The sequence below is a fragment of the Camelus bactrianus genome, chromosome 8, assembly GCF_048773025.1.
Source record: "Camelus bactrianus isolate YW-2024 breed Bactrian camel chromosome 8, ASM4877302v1, whole genome shotgun sequence".
Lineage (NCBI taxonomy): Eukaryota > Metazoa > Chordata > Mammalia > Artiodactyla > Camelidae > Camelus > Camelus bactrianus.
This window is the reverse complement of record NC_133546.1, coordinates 32,627,061-32,647,226: the sequence shown is the minus strand read 5'-3', so window position 1 is coordinate 32,647,226 and position 20,166 is coordinate 32,627,061. Positions and strand designations below refer to the sequence as shown.

General features: G+C 37.3%; 1 protein-coding gene and 1 long non-coding RNA gene across 2 annotated transcripts in view; one reads left to right on the top strand and one right to left on the bottom strand.

Moving 5' to 3' along the window:
• LOC141578357 (uncharacterized) overlaps positions 1 to 433 on the bottom strand; it is a 32,786-nt gene extending 32,353 nt beyond the window's left edge. Inside the window, exon 1 of the long non-coding RNA XR_012508630.1 lies at positions 296 to 433. This is a non-coding gene — a long non-coding RNA (uncharacterized LOC141578357). The remainder of the gene's footprint in view (positions 1 to 295) is intronic.
• A 112-nt stretch (positions 434 to 545) lies between these two features.
• Positions 546 to 18,487, top strand: HINT3 (histidine triad nucleotide binding protein 3). Its single transcript, XM_010965518.3, has 5 exons — positions 546 to 918; positions 9,559 to 9,676; positions 12,119 to 12,188; positions 14,103 to 14,229; positions 16,228 to 18,487. The coding sequence occupies exons 1-5, from the start codon at positions 718 to 720 to the stop codon at positions 16,258 to 16,260; spliced, it is 549 nt and encodes a 182-aa protein (XP_010963820.1). The 5' UTR covers positions 546 to 717; the 3' UTR covers positions 16,261 to 18,487.
• Positions 18,488 to 20,166: the final 1,679 nt, after the last annotated feature.

Sequence of the window (20,166 nt, the reverse complement as noted above, 5' to 3'; positions counted from 1 at the left end):
AGATACAAAACTGTGCTGGAAGCCATGCTTCTCTGGATCAGCACCTCAGAGTAATTTGAGAAGCAGGCTTCCCAGCTAGTCCTCATTTTTACTCAAATAAAACTGTTTCCTATTCTTATTCTTATTATTTATGTTGACACACCTACTATCGCTGAAAATGCATATATAGAGCATCAAATATGATCTAGGCTGAAAACAAAGCGCTAGAAATTCTGTTCATTCTCTTAAAACGCATGAATTTTTAAGAACTTTTCTTTCCCTTACAACATCGTGACACACTCCTGGGGCACCTTACATCGCAGGCTTCAGGGAAACGACGTTCAACCCATCAACAGGTTCCTTTTGGCCCCAGGATAGGGCGCGCCGGTGATGTCACCGCGACGGAGGGCGCGAGCCTGCGTTTCGGCGGACGTCGTGCGTTGTTACCAACGAGACGCAGGGCGAGGGCCGACTGCCGCCGCCAGCGGCTCCTCTCCGTAGCGCCCGCTCGCTTCCTCCTGCGCCCCCTCGTGGCCTCCAGTGGGCGGGCCCGCCTCTGGCTTTGCGGCCGCGCAGCGAGTCTCCCTCGGTCTAGCCTGGATCAGCTCCAGCGCCCACCTCCTGGCCCGGCCCAGCGCCAGGCGAGGGGCGACGCCTGGAGGCAAAATTGAGGAGGTGCAGGAGGCGAACTCTGCGTGGGCCCTGTGGTCGCCGAGAAGCCTGAGGCTCTCAGCTGCGATGGCGGAGGAGCAGGAGTGCGGTTCCGCGAAGTCCTGCGCCGACCTTGAGGCAGCGGGGGCTGCAGAACCTACGGGGTCTTCACCGGAGACCAGCGCGGTCGCCGCAGAGTCGCCGGAGCTCCAGGGCTGCAGTAGCAAGTGCGTGTTCTGCCGGATCGCGGGGCAGCAGGACACCGGCACTGAGCTCCTGTACTGTGAGGTGGGCGGCGCCGACCGGCCCGGGGCTCCGCGGGGCCTCGCGGGTGTGGGTGCGGGCGGGTCCTGGGGAAATGGGGATGGGAGGCTGCGTGTTCTGCTGTTAGTGATAGACTTGATTCTCTCGGCGGCGGCGGGAGGGTCACCAGCGGCCTCTCGGCTGTTCTGAAGGGAGAGAATGTGGGGATAAAGTCTCTCTCTGCAGCTGCCGAGGTACCTGGTAGAAAGTAGCAGGTATGGCCTCTAATTTCATTACAGGGACCCCTCCCCGCGCCTTTCTAGGCACAGCTTTTACATTCCGCACTCAATTGCTGATACTGAAAACTGGTAGAAAATCAATCCTGGTCATTGTGAAGCGCTTGTTGTTAGACTGAAAATAGGCTGGCAGGAGTGGGTCCGAGGTCGGACCATTACTCAGTGACTTCTGATTCGCATTAAAGGGTCCAGTTCCTAGAACTGTTATCAGTTGAGATGTGTGGAAAATTTCAGAGCACTAAGACTTTGTCCAGATATTTAAGAACAGATACCTGGTAGTCAGTTTCTTCTACCAGCTCAACTTGCCTTTAAAGAAACAACCTTTTGAGACAACCAAAGATACTGAGTTTTTGTTTTTGGTTTTGGTAGTAATCATACTATTCATTTGTTAAAAGTAAATTGATTTCCTTCTAAGCACTGTTGGAGATTCAGTGGTGAGCAAGGTAAAGGATAGTCCCTGTCTAGATTTTATAATCTGAAGGGTGGAGTGAATACCGAGGAAGCAGCTGATGGTGAAATGGTTTTACCACCTGCAGTATTTTGCAAGGCCCGTGGAGAGGCACCTGACCCAGATTTGAAGGGTCAGGGAAGGCATTCCCCAGGAAGTGAGACATGAAAAAATAAGTAGGCATTTATCAGGTGAGGAAGAGGGAAGAATGTCCCTGGTAAAGAGAACCTTGGAAGGTTCCATTTGTGCCACAGGAAAGGAGAAATCCAATCTAACTGGAATACAGAGTCTGAGGGGATGCATGGTGAGAGATGAGGCTGAAGAGGTAAATAGGGGGCCAAATTATTAAGGCCATTGTAATTTATGTTAAGGAGTTTGGGCATTATTTGAAGAGTGAAGGGAAGCCCTGCAGTGTTTAATGCTACTGTTAAGGCTGGGTTTGAAGGAAGGGGTTGAGGGGCTACATGAGAGGGTTTGATCTTTGAGAGATCATCTGGCACTGCTGTAGAGAATGGAGCAGTCTGGAGGCATGGATCTGAAGTAATCCAGCCTGATGATGGCCTGAAATAAGAATGTGATAGTAGGGCTGAAGAAAAGTGGATAAATTTAAGGACATAGGAGATAAAACAGGCAGGACAGGATCTGACACTGGGGAGATCTGTATCTCTAGCCCAGATGATAGGACTGATGGTTTATAGATGGCAATTGTAAAGAGAGGAATTAATGAGATCACTAGGAAGTGTATGTAGAGTAAGAAGTGAAGAGGCCCCTACACAGAACCCCAAAGGACACTAACATCATAAGAGAGAGGCAGAGGAACAGAAGGAAAACCAGAAAAGTTAAGAGAAAGGAGTGTGTCAGGAAGAAAGGAATTGGCAGCACTATCAGTCTTCCCTAATCCTCATGTCTGGGTTAGGTGACCCTGCAGTATGCTTGCAGAGAAGCCAAGTTAGATCAGAACGGGTTTTGCCTCTAGAGTGATGGTCATTGACCTTGAGGAGAGCAATTGCAGAAGGCATTTGGCAGATTGTACTTGATAAGAACCTGGAGGATGAAAAATTGAAGACAGCAAGTATAGACAACTTTTGAAGGAAGTCTGGCCATCCTGGGGAATAGGGGAAGGGAATGGTAACTACAGGAAGAGATGGGGTTAATGTTGCCGAAACACAGCTCCCATACCCTGCTTACCGAATTGAAACTTGAGGACAGAGTTTTGGATGAAGTAGAAAAGGCAGGTTTATTTCTCTGCCAGGCAAAGGAAGTCACAGTGGACTAACGTCTCTTAAGACTGTGAGCCTGCTAGGGAGAGAAGGCAGGGGGTTTTATAGTAAAAGTTCAAGAGTTCAAGGGGCAGAGCTGGTTTCCTTAGAGATTGCATACAGGGTAACAAGCTGTTGCAAAGTTATTCTTATTTTTGCAGATGCGGTGGTCCCCTTCCCTCTGCTGGGTATGAAGTTCACCTCAGGCTTTGAGACTCTCTTAATATTCTTGTACAACAAAGGATGAATAGGAAGGGGATCCCTGGAAAAGAGCTCTAGAGAAAAATGTGTGCAGTTTAAAATCAGGTTGATAAATGCTTTTAGCCTTTTAAGCAGGCTGAAGCCTGGGACCTCCTGTACCTCAAACAACAGGATATGAGGAAACCACAAGGGGTCTAGGAGGCCACTAGGGTCAGGAGCAGGGTACTGGGGGCAAAAGCAGGGTACTAAGCATGACCCCTGCACACAGCACCAGCACCACAAGGGAGTTGGGCAGACCACCCATGCCTCCCTCCTTTCCAGCCTAACCCTAGCTCAGTTGGTAGAGCATGAGAAAAACCCTTTAAACCATCATATAGTTAAGCAGTTACAAACACCATTACAGATATCAGATGGTCACCAATGACAATAGAGTCCTGCTCGGTTACATTAAGAGAAAGCTTTTTAAAACAGTGAAGACTTTGGTGTGTTTAAAATGAAACGGTGCCGGTGGAGAGAGGTTTCAAATGGCCCAGGGCAGTAGAGCTTTGTTCCTGGGAAAGAGGAATCTCAGGCACTCATCCATTCCTCGGTATATGAATGAGTGCCTCCTGTGTGCCAGGCACTGTTGGAGGCATTGAGAAACAGCAGTAAACAAAATGTGCAAAAACCCCTGTCCTCGGGGAACTTACATTGTACTCACAGGAAATAGACAATAAGCAACATAATAAGTAAAATACATAGTTTATTAGATGGTGAAAAATAAAAGAGAAAAGGAATGCAACTTTAAAGGAAAAGCTGCACTAAGAATGTGGCATTTGAATGAAGCCCTGAAGGAGGCGAAGGAGCAAAATATATGGTTATTTTGAAGTAAAAAGTTTGAAGTAGCTCCCCTGGAGGCCAGCAGAGAGGATGAGGGAGACAAGGATTCTTGTGTAGTGATGAGGGTCAGTTGAGGTGGAGGACATTTGGTTTAATGTCTGCTCAGCCACAAGACTTTTGCCTCCCCTCAAGCAGAAGCCTAAGTCCAGTTTCAGATAATGTGGGCCGGTGTGTCAACCCAGAGTTGGAGTCCGGTCCTATGGTTGTTACCAAAGTGCAGCAGGACAACGCTAAGAATTTATGCTGCAGAAAGACTGAATAGGAGAAGGAAGTGAGACAGGAAGCAGCTGACAGAGAAAGAGTAAGTCCATCAGTTGTCTGTACAGTAGACCTTTGCTGAGCTGATCTGGACAGTCAGAAGGGACCAAGTTCTGTCTCTTTATTCACTCCTTATTTTACTAATTATAAAATTAAGTAAACAAGAGGTAAAGTGAGTTTTTTAACTTCACAGAGTTCAATATTTCTTAGATTCTTGGAAACTGCTTTTAAATTGTGCATGCTCCAGTACCAGTGTTGAAGAAAACTGATAGAAATAGGTACCAGTAGTTGTGGAAAGCTTTGTCTAAAAATTGTCATTGAGGAGGGGAGGCTGGTCCAAACTTACATCATAGTTACCTTCCCGGCCAAAGGTCAGGATTTTTTCTTTGTTTGGAACATTCTCAAAGTAAACTATATGAGGAGACTCAGGGTGTTTTTATAGAGGAAATTAATACTTTAAAATAATTTATACCCTAAATAGGGAACATAGATCAATATATACAATAGTCCATATAATACAAAACATAGGATACATATACTTGTGCAGTAGTGCGCCAAGAAGTTGTTCTTTTTTTTCCAAAATGAATCTAGCATGATTTAATGTAGAAGAGCTCACTAACTAAAGATTAATGAATCTTTTTAAAAAGAGAATAATTACCTAATACTGAATTTGTACATTTTAGATTATATATAATATTCATGTATTCATATATATATTCATTATAAACATCTAGATACTGTTGGGTTTATGTGAAGTAAGGTAAACTTATAATTAAGTGTAGAGGAGAAAATCTGATTTGGATTAATTGGACTGGTTACCAGCATCATGTAGCGTTAGTTTGGGAAACATTCTGGCAAAAGCTGGAGAAGATTCCTCACCCCACAGGCCTCTGTATAGTGTTTTCTTGTTGTATACTGTGGAATCAAAAGTAAGCAAAGACTAGACCATGCGTTCTCATGGGGGAGATACCACTCCCCAAGGGGTGAAAACTGGTTCTTGGGAGGCAATACTGTATTCTCTTTTTATGTATGAGGCAAAGATGTACATAGAGTACATAAACAGATAAAGAGTGTTCTGTGGTATTAAAATGTAGTAGGGGTGGGATTAGGAAGAAATGCCTCAAAAATGTTCTTAGAGGGGCATTGATGAAAATGTGGTTGAGAAACACTGGGCTAAATGTTTATTTTCACCCTGCTTGAGACATTACTGAGGGAATACTAGTTTAATTTGAATGCTTTTCCCCTTCTTCAATCAAAGTTGACCTAAAACCTTAGATGGCATGATACTGAAATGTTCTTTCAAGTGTTCTTTCTTTTTATTCGCTTAAGATGTCACTCATGGTTTAGTTGCAGGAAAGAAAAATAAATCAGGCTTTTTTTTAAAGCAGAAATTGATTTAATATAGGGAATTATTTGCTAAAATAGTCATTGCAAGGGCTGGAGGAGCTGGTTTTGGAAAAGCCTTTAAGAATGACATCCAGAACAGCACTGCAGAACTGGCTCCCTGGGGAGATAGGTCAGGAAGGTAGGAGTCAGGTGACTGCCATCAGAAACTGGACTTCAGGAAAATGTCCCCTTAGGTGTGATCCAGAGATGAGGAAAGTGTGACTGCCACTTTTAAACTGTGCTTTTAATGGCAGTACTGTTGGCATTTGGGGTTGGACTCTGCTTAGTTGTGCAGGGCAATTCCACCTATTGGATCATGGAAGACTTCATCTCTGTGGAAAAGCATCTGAAAACCGTTACAACACACCATTTTTTAAGGGATAAATGAAGGAGTTTCGGTAGCTTTATCCTTCTATTTAAGCAACTGCCATTTATTTATTCAACAGTTTTGCAGACTTACTATGTGTTACTCACTTGGAGTTCAAAGATGAATATGACATGTCCCACACTTGAGAAGCTTGCCAATGAGCTGAACTGAAAGCAGCAAATGAAAAATTCTCTTTTAGTGGGTGTCATTAAAGATAAGATAGTCAAAAGTCACTTGAAATTATCTGGTCTTTGTGTGGTTATGCTACCAACATGACATGCAGTTAGGTTCACTTGTTTCTGTTTGTTTTCAATTTTTAGAGACTACTTTTTTTTAAGTCCAAAAATGTATGCTAAATATTCACTTTTTTAAAGCAGAGTACATTCGAAGTCTAGTATTCATTCTCTTGTTATTTCTACTCTGTTCCTCTTTCCCTGTAAGAAACTTTTAAAAAGCGGTTTTGGTTTATCTTTCCTTTGTGAGTAAATATGTATGCATATGTTTATATTCCCCCTTAATATACAAAAGATAACCTAACCGCTCTTGTTCTTTGCTTTTTTTTTTTTTTTTACCTTAGGAGAATGTTTCAGAAGTGACTTCATAAGTATATAAAGATCTTCCTCATTCCTTTTTATAGCTACACAATACTCCATTTATGAACTCACTGTAATTTATTCAACCAGTCTCTTAAATGAATTATGGACATGGGTTATTTTCAGCCGTTTGCCATCATAAATTGTGCTTCAAAGAATAGCCTTGTTCAAATACCATCTGATATTTTTTGCCTTTTTAATCTGTGGAATGGGAGGACAGTCTTTCTTCAAGTGAAGAGTCTATATATTCGCTGGGTCAGTAGTAGCAGCAGGGAGAGGGGGACATCAGAGAGCCAGTTTTCAGTACTTTAGAAAGCCTAATGGGAATCTAATTCAATCACTGATTGCATAGACTAGATAAAACATCAATCTTCTTTGCTTTTGACAGGAATTTTACCTACTGATGATGATGACAGTTATGTTGATTGACAGTTTTTTTAAATTAATAAGAATTTAGAAAATAAAATACTAATGTGTGACATTTAGTAAACAAAACCTTTCAAAATAGGGTTTTGAGAGATGACAGAGAACTGGGCATTTCGTTCATTCTCATGGCTGAGTCATATAAGACAAAAGATTTTTAGGAGCTTATTTTTTTTCTTCTATTATCCTTTAGATTGGCACTTTCTAGTTCCATGAATCTAAAGAAGTGTCACTCCTGCTTTGAGGTAGAATCCAGCTATATTATCTCTAACTAATTCTAATCAAGATGTATTCTGTACAAGAATTACCTCTGGATTTTGAAAGTTAATACCATAATTGAGGGGAAATAAAGACATATAAAACTGGTGTGTTATGATCAATCTGGGAAATACAATTTTGTTGTGCTAGATTAGGTCCCCAATACTAGTTGTTTCTCAGCTGGGAGCATTAAAGAAATAATGGAAAATGAAACATTCAAAAACATTGTGGTCTTCAATCTTATCCTTTCCTAAAAAGGATATCAATGGATATCAATATTTAAAGTTACTACTAGACAGAATAACCATAGTAAAAATTTTTTAAATTGATGAAGTTGTTATGTTTGTTATTTTAGGGTTAGAGTTAGCCCTTGGGGTTCCCCAAGTCATCCAACCTTCTGGGACTATACATACACACACACACACACACACACACACACACACACACACATTTGCATATATTTACATATGTATGTATATGTACACACACGTACGTACGTATGTATGTACGTACACACACACACACACACACACACACACACACACACACACACACACTCCTAGTCTGAATCTCTATCCATGAATTAACAGCAAACCCATCGCTCTCTCAAATATATCAAAAGATTTTCTCCTGGGACTAGGGGAATATGCTGCATACATTATCCCTAGTCACCTCATGAGTTTCTGTTTCTACTTAATTTTCTATCTCAACCTCAAACTTTTGTCTTGCTTCAACCGAAGAGAATAACAGATTCTTTTCATTTTATTTTCCTGTTACATTAAAGCAAAGCAACAATTGCTACAGATTTTTCTGAAAGTTTGGGGGCAGTAAGGATCTCATTTTTGAAACATAGCATCAGATCCCTGTTTCTGTAGGGAGGCACCTCCATTCACTTCTTGTTTGTTTACCTTCCTCCTAGCTCATGCTTCATTCAGTTAACCCATCACTGTGTTTACCACAAGATCTTAAAGTTGCATTTTTTCCCCTCTCTATTCTCCTCTTTTAGGCAGGTTACACTTAATAGCTGGAAAAATAATTCAGATTTTTGTGTTGTTGTGCTTCTGCATTTTAGTAGCTCCTCATTGAAAGTATGCATGTGAGGACAGCAACAAATCAATATTTAAACAATATTTTAATAAGATGATATTGTGGGCATTTTATAGAAGCCTTAAGGTAGGAAAGGGACACACAATACCTTATTTTTGCTGACCTCCATTTCAATCATGGCTCTGCTTGGGGGCTAAAAGTAGACAAAAAGTCCCATTCGCTGAATTGTGGTCTCAGTGAGGTTAACTTGTCAGTCACCTGGAGCTTAGGTGAGCAGTATGGATACTGATAAGGAAGTTCATGGTGCAGTATGTACAGTTGCCTTTTATCATTCTCGTTGAAATCAAGATTGCTGACATGGATATTAGGCCCTTGTTCAAACTGAATTTTGGTTCTTAGAGTGGAGAACTAATGAGCAACAATGCATTCTGGGAATTTTTCTGAGGGAAATTATGCTTATTGATACAGATTTTATTTAACTTTGACTAATTTTAAAAATATAAGGTATTGAATGAGGTTATTTAGGGAATACAGGTTTTTCTGTTGGAAAAGCTTGAAATTCAAATGTTAACAAGTTGAAAGACTCCCTGTTTCGTTTCCTTTTCTTTTTTTCTTATATTACTGTGTGGAGTATGTAAACCAGAAAACCGAGGCCTTACATGTACTGGACTGGGCACACAACTTAATACAAAATACTGGAGTTTGTCTCAACATTTCAGACTCTTTTTGGTGCTGTAACGTGGCAAGTAAATTTAAAGTATTCATAATTACTGTAAAAAATGTTTAAAAGTGTAACCCCTAGATATGTAGATGCTAGATGATGTTATAACAGAGGTAAATGTCACTTTGGAAAAAATTAAACGTAAACAAGAATTTATCAATCTTGCTATGATTCTGTAGTCAAACCCTTAAAAGTACATATTAGGAGTGGAAAAACTTTAGGGTAGAGATGAAGAAATATATAATGAAATTTTTAAAACTCTGGGATTATGGTAATGAAGTTTTAATAAACTTTATTCATAATTGTTTTCCTCAAATTGATTTCTTGTCTTTTTCTTCTCTGGAATAAATGAGCATCTCATGAAGGAACTAAAAGCTTGTCTTTATGGACTTAATGCTTAATCACAAAATTGCCCAGTGGGGATTAGTTGTGACATAAGGACCATTTCGTTATCAGACTGAGATTTATGATGTTTAAGGCATGCATTAGGACAGCATTAGGAAATTGTTTTAAAAAATTCACTAACAAATGATACATTTTTTCCTTTAGAATGAAGACCTAGTTTGCTTCAAAGATATCAAGCCAGCAGCACCTCATCATTATCTTGTGGTGCCAAAGAAGCATATTGAAAACTGCAGATACCTAAAGAAAGATCACCTGGAACTGGGTAAGATGATGGCAGTATTCTTCGTGGCTATGTCTTCTTGAATCGGCATCAGTGATGGCAGAGACTGAAAACAGTTTAGCCAGGTATTATGATAGATGACCATTATGGCTTTTTGAAACTTTCATTATGAAAAATTTCAAAAATATACAAAAATGAAGAAAATTGTATAATCTCCATGTATTTATCACCCAAGCTCAACATTTATTAACTCGTGGCTAATCTTTTTACATATATTAATCTTCTCCCACAGGGGATTTGAAGCAAATCCCAGATATCATCTTTAAAAAAAATCTCTTTAAAAAATCATCTTTAAAGAAATCTCTAAAAGATTATGCCTCTTTTTGCTTTTTAAATGATGGCTTTCTTGATTCTGAAAGTGAAAGGTGCTATGAAAAGTTACAGACAAACAAGTTATGATATGGCATATGAGCTCATATTGCCTGAGAGTGAGACCATATTGGTACCTGCCTTGTAGTTAGTTTCCTGTGTAGATGAACCAACGTTTAATTATGCGATTTTAGTGATGAACTTTTAGGCTCTGAAAAAGGGATTCTGAAATCCTTCTCTTACAGGATTATCCTGTATTTTCTTATTCGTGATTTCTGTGACTTGTCAACTATCATTTACTAAGACATTTCTAAGTTTACATCACATCTGCTTTAATAGCCATTGTCAACAGGGTCTGGGATTAATTTGATCAATACCATAAGGTAACTGGCAAGATAAATAGATAAATAGGGCTAGATTTTTGAAGGTCATTAAGAAATTTCTTTGATGAAAACCTTGATAGGTTTATTAGTGTTTGTACTACTGAATTACCAGTTTATTTAAACAGTTTTTTCTAGATATTGAGAAGTACCTTAGTCATCTTAAGTTCTATCAGTACATTTCATGCTCATTCCAACAGATGGAGGCCAATTTACATGCACATTTAGGCAACAGCCACCACAGCCTTAAGAATTTCCTTTTATACTATTATGCTTAAGGAGGGAGAAATGTATTTATGTTTGTTTTTCTTTTTCTAGTATTTCCTTTCTTGGTAAAAGTTGTTATAACTGTTGTAAATCAAATGTTACTAATTTTGAGGCATCATTTGGGATTTCATTATATGTATTGTTCTTTCTGATTTTGCATATATTTGAATATTTCCATATTAAAAGTTTAAAGATACTTGCAATTAATGTTTTTATATAGTCTAAAGTTGGGAAAATAATAAGCATATGGAAGAGCTCAGTAACACAGGCAAGCACTGTGACAATAAAGGACATTAACAGAACTTCACCTAACTATAGAATACACATTTTGTTAGAAGCACGTGTTCACCAAGGTAGACTATATTCCAGACAATGAAATAAGTCTCAATACATTTCAAATGATCAAAATCTTATAAAATATGTTGTCTGATGACAATGGAATTAAAGTAGAAAAATAGTAAAACTAACTAAGTCTTAACATTTTAAAATTAACGCCCTTTTAAATACCTTCTAAATAAGTTAAAAAGACTATTTTCAATTGATTGGTAATAGACATATATCTATCAAAATTTGTAGAATCTAGTGAAAGCAGAATCTAGAAGGAAACTTACAGCTTTAAGTGCTTGTATTAGAAAAGGAAGTGTAAAACCAATGACCTAAGGTTCCAGTTTAGGATGCTAGAAGAGGCAAGTAAATTAGATCAAAGTAAGTATAAAGAAGGAACTAGTAAGATTAGATATCAGTGACATAGGAAAGAGACAATAGGTTTTACTTCATGTATTTGGATCTGATTCTAAGTGAACACGTAATTATGATTGTCATGCCATCTCAATGAATTTATCCATTTTTATCATTATAATAAATACATTCCTCTTTATTTCTGGAAGTACTTCTTGCATCTCTTTTGTATGGTATTAATTTAGCTCCTCCAGCTTTCTTATTACTTATTGTTTGCATTTGGTATCTTTTTCTATCCTTTACTTGCAAATTGAATATTTACATTTAAAGACTCGAAGACAGCAATATAATTGGGTCCTGCTTTTAAAAAAAAAATATATATATAGTGTGAAAATCTCTGTCTTTTAATTGGAGAGTTTAGTAAAGAAACAATATAACCATTGATAAAGCTGGATTTAGGTCTACCATCTTGCCATTTGTTTTCTGTCTTTCTTCTTGATTCAAACATTTTCTTGCTCATTTACTTGGTTTCCTTATGATTAGAATTAGACCTCAGTAGGGTCAGATGTCCTAGTCACTTGATAATATCTGTTAACAGCTGTCCAAAGTCAGCCTATGAGTGATATTGTGTAATAGGTTGAACCTTCATTTCAGTTGTTGATAAGCAAACTTCTCAGTAACTTAGAGCTATTGAATGTGTCTTTAATGTGTATCCATTTTTACTAGGATTAGTAACTATGTAGTGAACTTAATGTCTCCTATAGTGTGATACAGTTTTCCTGTTTTATAGTTGAGAACATGGTAACTGTTGGAAAAACCATTCTTGAAAGGAATAATTTCACTGACTTTAAAAATACAAGGTATGTATACTTCCAGGTAGAAATCAATATATGCAGTTGATTTTTTTGAAATGTTATTTCCTCAGGAAAATTAAAGTAGAGAAGGCAAAGTTCATGGGTTAGAGCAGTTTTCCTGAAAGTGAGCATTGTTCATTGGTAAATTTAATAAACAAATCTTTTCATATCTCAACATCTAATAATCACCACTTATAGTTTGGACAGACAAGTGTATTCATGCAGTGAGTACATAAAATTAGTTACTTAGTCCACTTTGTTCAATTTGTGCATTCCTATAAAATTGTGTATAAACTGAATTTCCTTAGAAAAAATTTATTCTGTGATTGAAATATACATTATGACACTTCTAGCATGAAAGTAACTTGAATTCGTTTCTTGCTGAACTGAACTCTGGCATTTGCCAAAGTTTGAGCAAAAGCACTCAATGTTCAATTTGGCAACTGTGTTAATTAATCTAATTTTTTTCTTTTTAAAAGATTTCTGATTTTGTTTTGTATGATCAAGCAGTACCAAGGCAGGTATAGTGGAGATTACTTCTGACAACTCTGAACTGGAATTTAGAGAGACCGGAATTCTAATGCTGTCCATGCTACTTGACGTTACTGTGCTTGTACTGGCTGTGTTACTTTAGATAAGTCATTTAACCTCTCCAAGGTAACAGCTGCTCTGCCTACTTATAGGCCCAAAGGAGACTGTGTGTGTGTAAAAATCCCGTGAAAACTGTCCAGCACTATGTTCAAGGGTGATAATGACAAGGGACAGATGGTACTTGAGACCCTTTGATCAAAAGCAGCACGTTCCCCCCCCCCCCCAGTCATAGGAGTGCTTATGAGAAGAATGAGCACTGGACTTGGAGTCAAGAGCCCTGAGTCTTAATCCTACCTCTACCACTGCCTAACTTTGTGACCTTGGGAAGTCTCTTCAACTTGTTGGATCTTGGTTTCCCCATCTTTAAAATGAAAAGGTTGAGTGAACCCTTGAGTTGTTTCTAGCTTTTAGATTACCTGATTCCGTTGTATGACTCCTGTTTCATAAGGGAAAACCTAGTCTTCTTTTCTTGGTAGTGGTAGGAGCTTTTCAATATGTCACAAATCTGACTCCACATTGTCAGTCCTGTGTTGCTGCAATACAGCACCTCTCCTCTGCCTTCTTCCCACACTCCCAGACACTTTTGGTCTCTTTTTTTTTTTAAATTGGGACTTCTAGTTTGAACAGGGAAATATTTCTAGGCTTAGATTATTGTTACAGGTGTGCTTTGCTCCATTCAGAGTAAGTGAACTTACAAAACTGTTTGTAAATGGATTTTTAAGAGGTTAAGTCATATTTTAAAAAATGTTTTACTAGTCAAAAGAATTCTCTTGTAAATGTCCTATAAAGCACATAATTATGAATAGTTATCATCTAACTTATTTTCAGTATTCAAAAAACTTAACTCATGATAAAGATTTTTTAGCGGTGGTAAGGAAATGATGGATCATTTTATTAAAGGAGAGAGCATGCCATCTACTGGCTATGTCTTGGAAAAGGGAACCCTGCTTCTGCTTGAGTGTCTGCTTGAATTTTAAGATTCATTGCAGAGACATCTTTTAGGAGAATGAAAGCTTAATATAAGAACTGAAGCGATAAGAAATGCCAGCTCAGAATTCATAAAGTTTATACTGCGGCATAACATGCTGTGAAAGCCTTCATTGATAAAGAGTTTATCTTACTGTAAACTTCAATATGAAAAGAAGAGGAGCTGTGTGGATACTCTGAAGTGCATAAGGAAAAACAGTGAAAGAGATGTTTGAGTAGTAATCTATCTACCTTAGGTAATCTGTTTTGGATATCTTTAATGTCCTTGTTTTAACCTGAAAATACAGCTTTGAACTATTAGGGAGCTCATTTGCGAACTCTCTCTCCGCCTTCCTGTTGCAGGATGGGGTTCCATCTGCCACCGTTCTGTTCCGTCTCCCACTTGCACCTTCACGTTCTGGCACCCGCCGATCAGCTTAGCTTCGTATCAAAACTGGTTTATAGAGTGAATTCCTATTGGTTTATCTCAGTAAGTACTATTGTTTTGCCAGCAGCATACAAAAATATTTAATATATTTGTCCTTTTTGTTGTAGTTTTTCTTTTCTTGGCAACAGTAGGTAGGTACACCTCTTATAGACTTGGTCATCTGTTTTAACCTATCATTGGCACAGATCCAAAATAATATTTTTAATTTGGGGGACTTTCCATGTCATCAGATCTGTAGGAAGAGGTGCTATGGCGAAGTCAGTTTTAAGCAGAGGATATGATACAGAAGAACCATGGCATTAATAGTTCATAATCCTGATTCCTGGCTCCATTAGTTATTTGAGTGGCCATGTGCAAGTTACTTAAACTTTTTAAGGCCCAAGTTTTTTATCTATCACCTGCATATAGGTCATAGTGCCTACCAGTAGGGTTGATAAGAGGATTGATGAAATAATTAACATGTAAAGCAGCTAAAACTGTACCTTGCAAATAGTAGGGGTTAATAAAAGTTACCTGCTGCCTCTATCATCATCACCAACATCACTGTAGAAACTGATGCAAGTGGTAGCATCAGCTATTAGATCTGAGGTTGAAGCTTTGAGCCTAAAAAATTGCAGGATTCTGCTTTGCTAGGGCAAAAGTAGAACAGAATTCAACTGATTATAGGCTTGAAACCTGACAGTCGAGCTTTAGTTATTAAGTGACTCTGTCCTTCCAGGGCCACTTGACTAGTAATAGTAATTTACTTTTCTTATTTTATGTGTCCATGATATAGTTGCTATTTTCCAATAATTATCAGATTACAAATTAAATAATTACTATTAGGTAATGCATACCATTATTATTCCTCGACTTGTTGTCCAGATGATTTTAATTAAAAACATATTTAAGGTATGTGTGTGTATTTGAAATTAAAAAGTGGAGCATTTTTAGGAAGCTTTAAAAAAAATCCATATGATAAGCAGGGATATTTATTGTTATTTGTATTTCTAATTTGCTATACTATCTATGCTTTTATAATAAAATAATTAAAATATAATTTAAAAATTATAAAAATGTATTTCCTTACATGATATTTCAGTTGGGAAAAAAATGAATGAACAAAGTTATGAGATCTGTTAATGTTCCATCCTGGGAATCTGAACTCTTCTTAAGTCTAGGTATTTAAGTATATATTATAAGACTTTGAAAAAAATCAAGATAAAGATATTAAAGTTTATTCCAAAACCTTATATAATGTTCCAGATATATAAGATGATTGTGAAAAGTATCTGAAATGATACAACTAGAAGACTTTAGTTTTTATTTTTTCAAGATTTATTTTTTAGAGCAGTTTTAGTTTCACAGCAAAATTGAATGGAAAGTAGAGTTCCCGTATACCCTCTGTCCCCACATACTCACAGTCTCCCCACTATCAACATCCTACACCACAGTGATAAATTTGTCATGATCTATAAAACTACATTGCCATGTCATTATCACTCAGTCTGTGGTTTACATTAGGGGTCATTCTTGGTTTTGTACATTCTTTGGGTTTGGACAAATGCATAATGACTTGTATCCACCATTACAGTATGATGCAGAATAGTTTAACTGCCCTAAAAATCCTCTGTGCTCTGACCATTCATTTCTCCCTCCCCATAATCCCTAGTAACCACTGATCTTTTTAATGTCTCCTTTTGCCTTTTCCAGAATATCACATAGCTGGAATCATACAGTACGCAGCCTTTTCAGATTGACTTCTTTCACTTAGTAAAATGCATTTCATATTCCTTTCATATTCCTAGTTTACTTTTTAAAACTTTAGTATTATATTTATTTTCCTTATTGAAACTGTCTAACAAATAGGCAATGTGGACAAAAATCTGCCTATTTACATATAATCTAGAATACCTTTACTGTAGTTTAAAAACTACTATATTGAACAGAACTTGTAGCAGCCAGCTATTCTGCTGTGGCTCGTTATACTAGGGATGCCAGTAGAATTATTTCATGTTGGCTATGATAACTAGAATTTAAAATGTTATTTTTAAATTACAGGCTGATTATTTGATTGAAAAACTAAGAACATGAAAATGTCAACAGTGGAAGATTTTCCTAATCTTGGCTCAATATAAACCAATATTTTGGTCTTTTGAAGTCTAATTACAATTGTAAGGTTCATTCGGTTTTATGAGAAGCTATTACTGGGTAGCCTTAAATCTTTTTTTAATGTTTATTTCCTGAAATCAGTGACAGTTACATGAATACTTTGTCATTGATTTCTTTGTTTTAATGGTTCCTTGACTAAAGTATAAGATACAATAGATAAATCCCATTAAAACAAATTCTGTTAATCAAGAAGGGCTCTATATTTTTTTTTAAAAAGTTCAAATATTTTTATTTCTCAGTAGATAGTCAATTATAATAGTGATTTATTTATGAAAAATAAACTGGTAATAAAATTACTTTTGTTGGATCCCTTATTAAATGAAGGAGGAAAAGAAGTTATTTCTTGATCATTCTATAATTTTTCACATTGAATTTCAAAATAAAGAGTACCATACTACACAGTGCTCTCTAATCTTGTTGATGGAAGAAGTTGTACATGTGTCACTTTTTATTCAGATGTCGGATGCTGGTTTTCATTTCTGGAAACCTAGCATCTTTGTAATAAGTTGATCCTGAAAACTATATAATATATATAAAATAATTTCTTTCTAACAGTGAATTTGCCATAACAATTTGGCTACACAAGAGAATTCATTGCAGTGGAATTTTATCTGTAAGAAAATAAATGGGGAAGGAACATAAAGTAGTTACATGAATGTATTAAAACTGGAAGAAACTGTTGCTTTATGACTTGTTTATTGTACCAAAGGAAAATTAGAATTACAAAGTGGTTAGACCAATCTTTTATCATGAAAAAGTCCTTATTTGAAAGTAGAGATAGATAGGCTTGGATGAGAAAATTTTACTTTAATAACACAACATTAATATTACCGGCAAATCATTTCATGAGACATATTTCTTTAGGGATTGTCTTTTGGTGCTGATCTACACTAACAATAATGAATGTGACTGAAGAGTAACTACTGAAAGCTAATCTTACGTTGTGCCACTGTGTATAATAATACTGTGTACATGAATACAAATGAACATAAAGATTAAAGTATTGGTGTTAGAAATAGGCTGAGAAGACTAGGTTTTTTCCTCCCTTCCTTTTTTGGGCCATGATATTAAACATAGTTTTAAGTAATGAAATACTTATTACAATATTTAGTTACAACTTCTGGAATCAGTACTGTTTAGTTTACTTGTTCATCTATTCATTCAACAAACATTTGCTGAGCATTTAATGTGTACCAGACACTGTCAGGATCAGGAAATACAGAAGTGAGAAAGGACAGTCTGCCTCCAGTTGCTAATACAAGGATCAGACCTAACCAGTGATTACAATTTAGTATGTTAAGTGCAGTAATGTACATAGAAGAGGCTGTGCAGAGGGAAACACTTTTGAGAGGAGGTGGCAGTAAAACTGAGTATTTAAGACAGTGTTAGGCAGGCAGGTAGTGGAAGTTCAGGCTGGGAGACGCACATGTACTCTCCTTGAGTTCTCCTTCCATGTTATTTTACTTCACAATTGAGTGTCCGAGCTTCATTTTATTCATTGGAGCTGGAGAGAAGGATTTGGAAGTAGGGGTTATGGACTGTCAAAATTAGATTTACAAGTTTTTCAGCAGCTTGCTCAGCACCTATACAAATTAGCAGTTATCAGTTTCTATAAATCTGTGACCAGCTTCAGAAAAGGAATTTTCAACATGTGCAACATGTTGTACTATGTGAACTTGCCTTGACATAATTGACAATATTATGCTAAAAACATGTATTTAAGGAATTCTCAAATGCCTTGTGGACCTCTTAAAAAATGTGTTTAACCATTTGATTTAATTTATATGGGATTATCCCCTCTCATAGAAAGTTTTTCTCCTTTGTTGTAAAACCCTTGGAACCTTACACTTTTAGTGGCACTTCTCTTGTAAAAATTAGTAATGAAATTATGACAATTAAAATTCACTCAGCCTTTTCAGAAGTTTGATTATTTGGTAACTTGTACAGCTACCTATAACATTAGCTCAACAGAAAGCTAATTCATAATCTGTCTTAATGTTTAAAGTAGTATCAAGAGCATTATTTATGCATGTTGTGATACTGTGTTTTACAGCTGCAGAACTATAAAATTATTAATAATGAACTACTTCAAACTGTATTTACACAGCTAAATTTCTGCTAAATAAATATGGAAAAATATTGTGTAAAATTTTGTCTCTCTGAACTTCAAAAATTATTTTTGTTTTTAAGACTTTTTTACAGAGTAGACTTACCTCTTATTTCATACAAGAATCCAAAGTCAAGAGGCCAGTCTCTACTACTGCAACACCCATATATTTCTAGAATTTGATGTGAAAAAGTCATCTTTAGAAGTTGATATGCCCACACTTTCATTAAGTGCCCACTATGCTTTTTACTAAAATGAAGCTTATGCCTATTGTTTCATCAGTTTATGAATCAGCTTTTATTTTGGCAATATAAATACAAAAAACAGATCTGATTCAGCTTAAATAAACTTTATTAAGGTGGCTAAATATACTTTTGATTAAGGAGAATTAGATCCTTGTTGTATGATTAGTTATTTAAAGCCACCTGGGTAGAGATGGATCTACAATTAACAATCATCCATTAATTCAACCAATCTGAAGTCAAATATCTTTCAGATACATGTATTATATTTTCTACTGATATAAAATAGGAATCTCAAGCTTAAAAATTTCCCCCTTCCCTATCCATTCCTTTCAGTCTTCCCCATCTTCATTAATGGCAACTGCAATCTTTCAGTTTCTCAGGCCAAAAATCTTGCAGTCATCCTTGACTCCAGCTATCTCTCACACTTCATATCTAACACATTAGCGAACTCCATCAGCAGTATCTTCAGAATATATTCAGAGGTTGACCACTTCTCACTACTTGTACTTCTCACTCCTCGCCACTGCTGTCATCTTGGCCAAGTTCTCATCATCTCTTACCTAGATTATTACAGTTAGCCTCCACTTTCTCCCTGCTTTTGCCCTTGCCCACCCTACAGTCTATTCTCAGTGCATTTATACATTAAATAAACAGAACTTGTATGCCTACAAGTATTTTCCTTGTAGCAAAAATACTACAAGGATACCAAATGGTAAATGAGTGGTCCAGCTAAGTCAGTCCCCAAAGCCTGGAGTGGTGAGAGAAGTCTGCACACAAAAAAGTGACATTTCAGCCCAGTTTTGGAGAACTAGGATTTGAAGGGTTTTAGGGAAATTTGGAAGTACACGCCAGGAGGAGGACCATTAGGAACTACGCTCTCAGGCTCACAGTTCCCAAACACTTTGCCCTCAGACAGACAAGAAAATTTTGGCACCAGGGTGTTGCCTTGAAGGGACCCCAAACAAAAATCAGTTAATTCCTTTCGCTGCTCAGAGTCTCTGCCTTTTCAGACAGTCATCCTCTCCTGCCTTGAATATTACTAGAATCTCTTGACTGGGTTCCATGCCTCCAGTTGCTTCCTTTCTAACACTGCCTCCATCAGAGTTCTTTCTAAATTACTGACCTGATTATGCAATTTTCTTGCATATGAAAACCTCACCATCTACCCTCAAGATTATATATCAGCATTTTCAGCTTTATCTCTCACTTGTGCCCAATATGCCAGCCATTTTTACTATTTCAACTGAACTGAGCATACCTTAGAAAATCTGTTCACCTTTAAGGGCCAGTGTGAATAGTTATAAGCAACTTCCATCATTGTTTTAATATACAGTGGGCTGTTGACTGGTCAAGTGAGTCTAACAAACAATACAACTTAATTGGGTACAGCTGACCGTGTAACACAAGGCGGGGCGGGGGGGGGGCAGGAGTGGTGGGGATTGGGGCACCCACCCCTTGCAAAGTCAAAGATCTGTG

Coding starts and splice junctions, on each gene's coding strand:
- HINT3 (XM_010965518.3), top strand. CDS start 718: ATGGCGGAGGAGCAGGAGTGCGGTTCCGCGAAGTCCTGCGCCGACCTT. Junction 919..9,558: donor CTGAGCTCCTGTACTGTGAG/GTGGGCGGCGCC, acceptor TTTTTCCTTTAG/AATGAAGACCTAGTTTGCTT. Junction 12,189..14,102: donor ACTGACTTTAAAAATACAAG/GTATGTATACTT, acceptor TTCCTGTTGCAG/GATGGGGTTCCATCTGCCAC.